The 4,856-nt window shown below is 39.9% G+C and overlaps 1 protein-coding gene across 1 annotated transcript; it reads right to left on the bottom strand.

Annotated features, from left to right (window-relative positions):
- Positions 1-3,745: 3,745 nt before the first annotated feature.
- On the bottom strand, positions 3,746-4,652 carry LOC116111048 (late embryogenesis abundant protein D-34-like). The gene is made up of 2 exons (XM_031397259.1): positions 4,029-4,652; positions 3,746-3,938 (listed from the first exon to the last, which is right to left on the bottom strand). The coding sequence occupies exons 1-2, from the start codon at positions 4,650-4,652 to the stop codon at positions 3,780-3,782; spliced, it is 783 nt and encodes a 260-aa protein (XP_031253119.1). The 3' UTR covers positions 3,746-3,779.
- Positions 4,653-4,856: the final 204 nt, after the last annotated feature.

Here is a 4,856-nt window from a genome sequence, read left to right as displayed (position 1 = left end):
TTTAATTCATCGAAAATTATGGACAAATTCATATTAAAATTAATTTTAATATACAAAAGAAAGTAAACCAAGTGGGACACTTCACATTTCGTAAGTTGCAGCGGATAAATGATAAAAACAAATTAAGAGGACCATCCATCCATGCATGCATGCGTCAATAATTTTTACACTACTGAGTCTGACTGGTACTGTAACATAATAGTTTATGTGTAATGCCAGAAGCACAGTAAATTATTGGTTTAAATCATTAAAATTGACACATTCAGAAGCACACGTGATCAGATACGTACAGCCACACTGCATGCAAATGTGTTATCAGTTGTTGCTGCTTCAGTAGTTTAATGGTGAATATGATAATAGTTTGTGATGGGGCATGACTTTTGTTGACTGTTTAGCACAACTTCTTGGACTGTGTTTGAANAAGTATGGACGGGCGTCCATTCCTAATGGACGCCCGTCCAAACATAAGGGACGGCCGTCCAAAATTTATGGACGGCCGTCCTCAAGTTTTTTTTTTAATTTTTATATTTTATTTATGGACGGGCGTCCTTTAAATGGGGACCCCCGTCCCTTGTGTATGGACGCCCGTCCATATAATATGGACGGGCGTCCATGTGAGTGAACGGCCGTCCAAATTTGATGGACGGCCGTTCACTAGAAAAAAATTCTTAAAAAAATCAAAGTTGTGTTACACGTAGGCCGGTACATATTTTCGGTGTAAAATTTTCGGTGTCCGTAGCTTTGTTGAATACAGAATTCCCTGACTCCCAACAAATAGCTACTCTTGAATGGAATGAGTTGGGTAATCCTCATGATGATTAAGCCATGGCTACTGTTAGCACGCCACGGGCCCAAACTCTACCATCCAACCCAACAGAGGTGTCATCTACTGCCAATCTTGGAGGGTGAATCAGATATGTTGATAGATTAGAAGTAAAGGTAAATGGACATGTTTTTATCTAGAACCTTGTCGGAGTTTCTGACTCAAGGTTCTGAGAGTTGCCTAATGTTATTTGAAATACGAGGTTGTAAAGAATAGGAATGAGGTGTTTAGGTGTTATACATTTGAGTGATACGAATGATACAATGTGATATTTTAGTAAGTAAATCGAATGACGTTGTAGTAAGTTTGAATGATGCAAATAACAGGAAGAAACCTGATGGATGGAGATTCCAATTTACATTGGTGGGACAAGAAGAAAATAGAATAACAGACTTTTTATTTGGAAAGAAGGAAGATCAAATAAGAGAAGTATGGAAACCTTGCACCGTCGTGCGGTGGCGCGGAGAGATGCGACAATGGGCTTGGGATGGCAAAGGAACCCCAACGATGTAAAGAAATGGACAATCCAGTTTACTAGTGGAGGCGGCACGACTGGATTTGCGGGTGCGCATAAGTAAACATGCGTGAAGGACAACAACAACCTGAACGGCGCGGCCACCAGAGTGCAGGTGGCGGCGGGAAAGATGAGGGGAAGGTGAGGTTTGAAATGGGGCGTCAGAATAGTGCCAGAAATGGCTGACAGCGACACCCCCTATAGCCAAGGGGTTGAGAAAAACTGACATTATTATCCTTTCACTGTTTTTTGAGTTTACCATTGTATTCTTTTTTTGTTAAAGTTAACGGGCATTGGGTGGGAAAGTGTCGTTTTTAAACTTCACGGGTAGAAAAGTATCGTTTTGCTAAATCTTGGGTGGGAAAATGTCGTTCTCCCTAAAATTAATTTTAATATACAAAAGAAAGTAAACCAAGTGGGACATTTCACATTTCGTAAGTTGCAGCAGATAAATGAAAAAAGCAAATTAAGAGGACCATCCATCCATGCATGCATGCGTCAATAATTTTTACACTACTGAGTCTGACTGGCACTGTAAGATAAGTGTAGCAACATAATAGTTTATATGTTATGCCAGACGCACACTAAATTATTGGTTTAAATCATTAAAATTGACACATTCAGAAGCACACGTGATCAGATACGTACAGCCACACTGCATGCAAATGTGTTATCAGTTGTTGCTGCTTCAGTAGTTTAATGGTGAATATGATAATAGTTTGTGATGGGGCATGACTTTTGTTGACTGTTTAGCACAACTTCTTGGACTGCGTTTGAATTAATAATAATAAAATATAAACAAAAACTTGCATGTGTAGGAAGTGAGAAGGAAGCTGGAATAGACATTGTATGGCTGTAGAAGCACACTCTTAATTCAGAGCATCTTGATGATGATGATGACTATGACGATGAATCGATGATGATGAGATCTTAGAGATGAGCTGTAGCAATTGTCTTTGCCGGGAACTCTGCCCATTAGACAGCCAAGTCCTGTGCAATGTCAGTGAAACTTCTCACCTTCTTTCTCTCATCTCTATTATACAATATATATACATCCAATCAAGCTGTGAAGGACTATTATTATTATTGTATTCAATTCTATTCAATGAAAACAAAATCACCATTGTTTCATTTGCGCTTTCATCAAACACCTTGGATATATACTTTATTGGTACTTATTTTAATGTGTCTAAACAGATATCTTTCCATATAAAAATCCCTGAAATTAATGATTAAGAGTTGTCCAATTGTTATTAGTTTAGATAACCAAATATCACATTCAAAAAAAAAAAAAAGGTTGGAATAATTAATAGGACCATCCTTAATTAAAATGGTTTAGAGAAGAAAAAATGCAATTTGTACAATAACTCTTGGTGAACATATATAAGGACATTTATATTGTTCTATCCAATATTATTCTTGGGTATATATATAGGAATGCTAATTGATTACTCAGATCTCAAGTTAGATTATAGAAATAATGGAATGAAGGTATTACATTTTTATGACATTGACACACAATAGTTAATATTCCAGTAAAATTATGTGTTGTGCAAGTCCGGATTTTAATTGACTTTTGGGGTATTACCCAATAAGTCCTAACTTCGATTCACCTCAATTGCTAATAGATGTGACCATTATAGGTTTACCTGACTGTTAACTTTAATGTCTCAAAGATTAGTTGAGATATGTGTAAGGTGATCCAGATACCGTAGTCACAAAAAAAAAAAAAATAAAAAAATAAAAAGTCCAGCTTATAAAGGAACTTCCAATTGGCAGTAGAGCTGGTCAAGGACCAGTCCCAAGCAGGTCCAGGTCTGGGCCCGTTTGGGACTGATCCTTTTGGGATTGGTCCCAAATGGGACCAGTCGCTCATGGGCTTGGGTCCCAGGCCCATGAGCAATTCTAGGACCTGGACCAGTCCTATGGGCCCAGGACTGGTCTTATAGGCCTAGAAAATTTATTTTCCCCTCTGATTTTTTTTTTTATATTTTAAGGGTGAAACGACATTTGGCACTAGTTAAATTCCACCTTTAACACAAAAAATTTAATGAGGTCCAACAACCCAAACGAATAAAGACTTTGCCGGATGACTAATGTTTGGTTTGGGCCCAAATCGACCATGCGATGTGAATGGTCATCGGTTTAATTATGTGTAGACTGTAGTCAAGAATTCGCTAAATAGTCAACGCAAACTCTCCAGACTAGGGCCCACAAAATCACAAAGCTCGTCCTCTCCAGATCAGCACCATATTATTGTTTACGTGCAAAATGACCTCGATTATAAGGATATTGTACTACTATTTCATATTATGATATTAAATTACAAGCAGTTTCTAAAAACAAAAACATAATTTTCTTTTTTATCAAAACAGAAGGAAAACTAAACTCACATTTCAACCCTTAAATTTAGAACAACAGTAAACTATTCATATTTAGATCTCATTTGTTTTGGTTAAATCTAGCTGCTGCAGCCATGGAAGACGCCACTCCACCAGGTGTGGTTCTCAAATCAGCTTTATTTCTTATCTCTGAGCTAATCACTCCTTCAGCGTCTTCACGCGTCACTGGTTTGTCACCAGGCAGTTTCGTGGTTGCATCCTGCCACAGAAAAAATTAAACAATTAACACACACACTATCCTTCAAAAAAAATGCATCCATCTATAGAAAAATAAATCAACAAGAATTACCGCCAAAACGTCCGAGATGGTGGTCTTATCTGCGAAGAACATTGTTCGTTGATTGTGGGCGGCTGCAGACTGCGCTATGGCACCAACCCCACCAGGTTTAATCTCATTATTACTGCTCGCTCTCACCTCCGCCGCATAAATAGCAGCGGCGTCGCTCTTATCCACCGGTTTATCCCCCACGGAAAGAGCCGTTGCCTCTAAAGCTTCACCGATTGTAACTGAATCAGGATCAAAAATTGCTCCAGGAGATCTCTTTGGCACATCTGGTTGCTCATATTGCCCCACAATTTGGTCACCAACCGCTTCGACGATAACACGTTGGCCGTCTATGACGGTTTCAGTAACGGTGACGCCTTGGTCTCTGGCTGTATCGCTAACAGCGCCGCGGTTGACAAGACCGGCCCTCTGGTTCACCGTGGCTGCCGATTGCATGACGGCAGCCGGGCCGCCTTTTTGGGTCTGTCCGAGGACCATGTTCTCAGCTGCCTGAATACTGGCGGCGTCTCGTGGCGCAATGGGATTCGATGCTAGCTTCCCAGAGACGTCGAAAACGTCACCGTATTTGATGGGTTCTTGCTGCGGTGACTGGTCGGCCTGGGGCCTTCGTGGCTGTTGCTGGCTCATATTTGGCTTAACTTAACGGAGTTTGGACAGCAGAGATTGTGTTAAACCGAGTTCCAATGTGAAAGAAAGAAGACAAATGTGCTGGTTGAGAAGTGGTAGCGAGATGTTGAATATAAGTAGTGTGAGTACGAGGCTGCGGAGAGTTTAAGGTTTGTAGAGAATTTGACAGCAGGGTTTCTAATTGTACACGTGTGCAAATGGGAA

Source organism: Pistacia vera, unplaced genomic scaffold, assembly GCF_008641045.1.
Source record: "Pistacia vera cultivar Batoury unplaced genomic scaffold, PisVer_v2 Contig623, whole genome shotgun sequence".
Classification (NCBI taxonomy): domain Eukaryota; kingdom Viridiplantae; phylum Streptophyta; class Magnoliopsida; order Sapindales; family Anacardiaceae; genus Pistacia; species Pistacia vera.
Note: the sequence above shows the minus strand (reverse complement) of the source record. Positions and strands in the feature narration are given on the sequence as shown.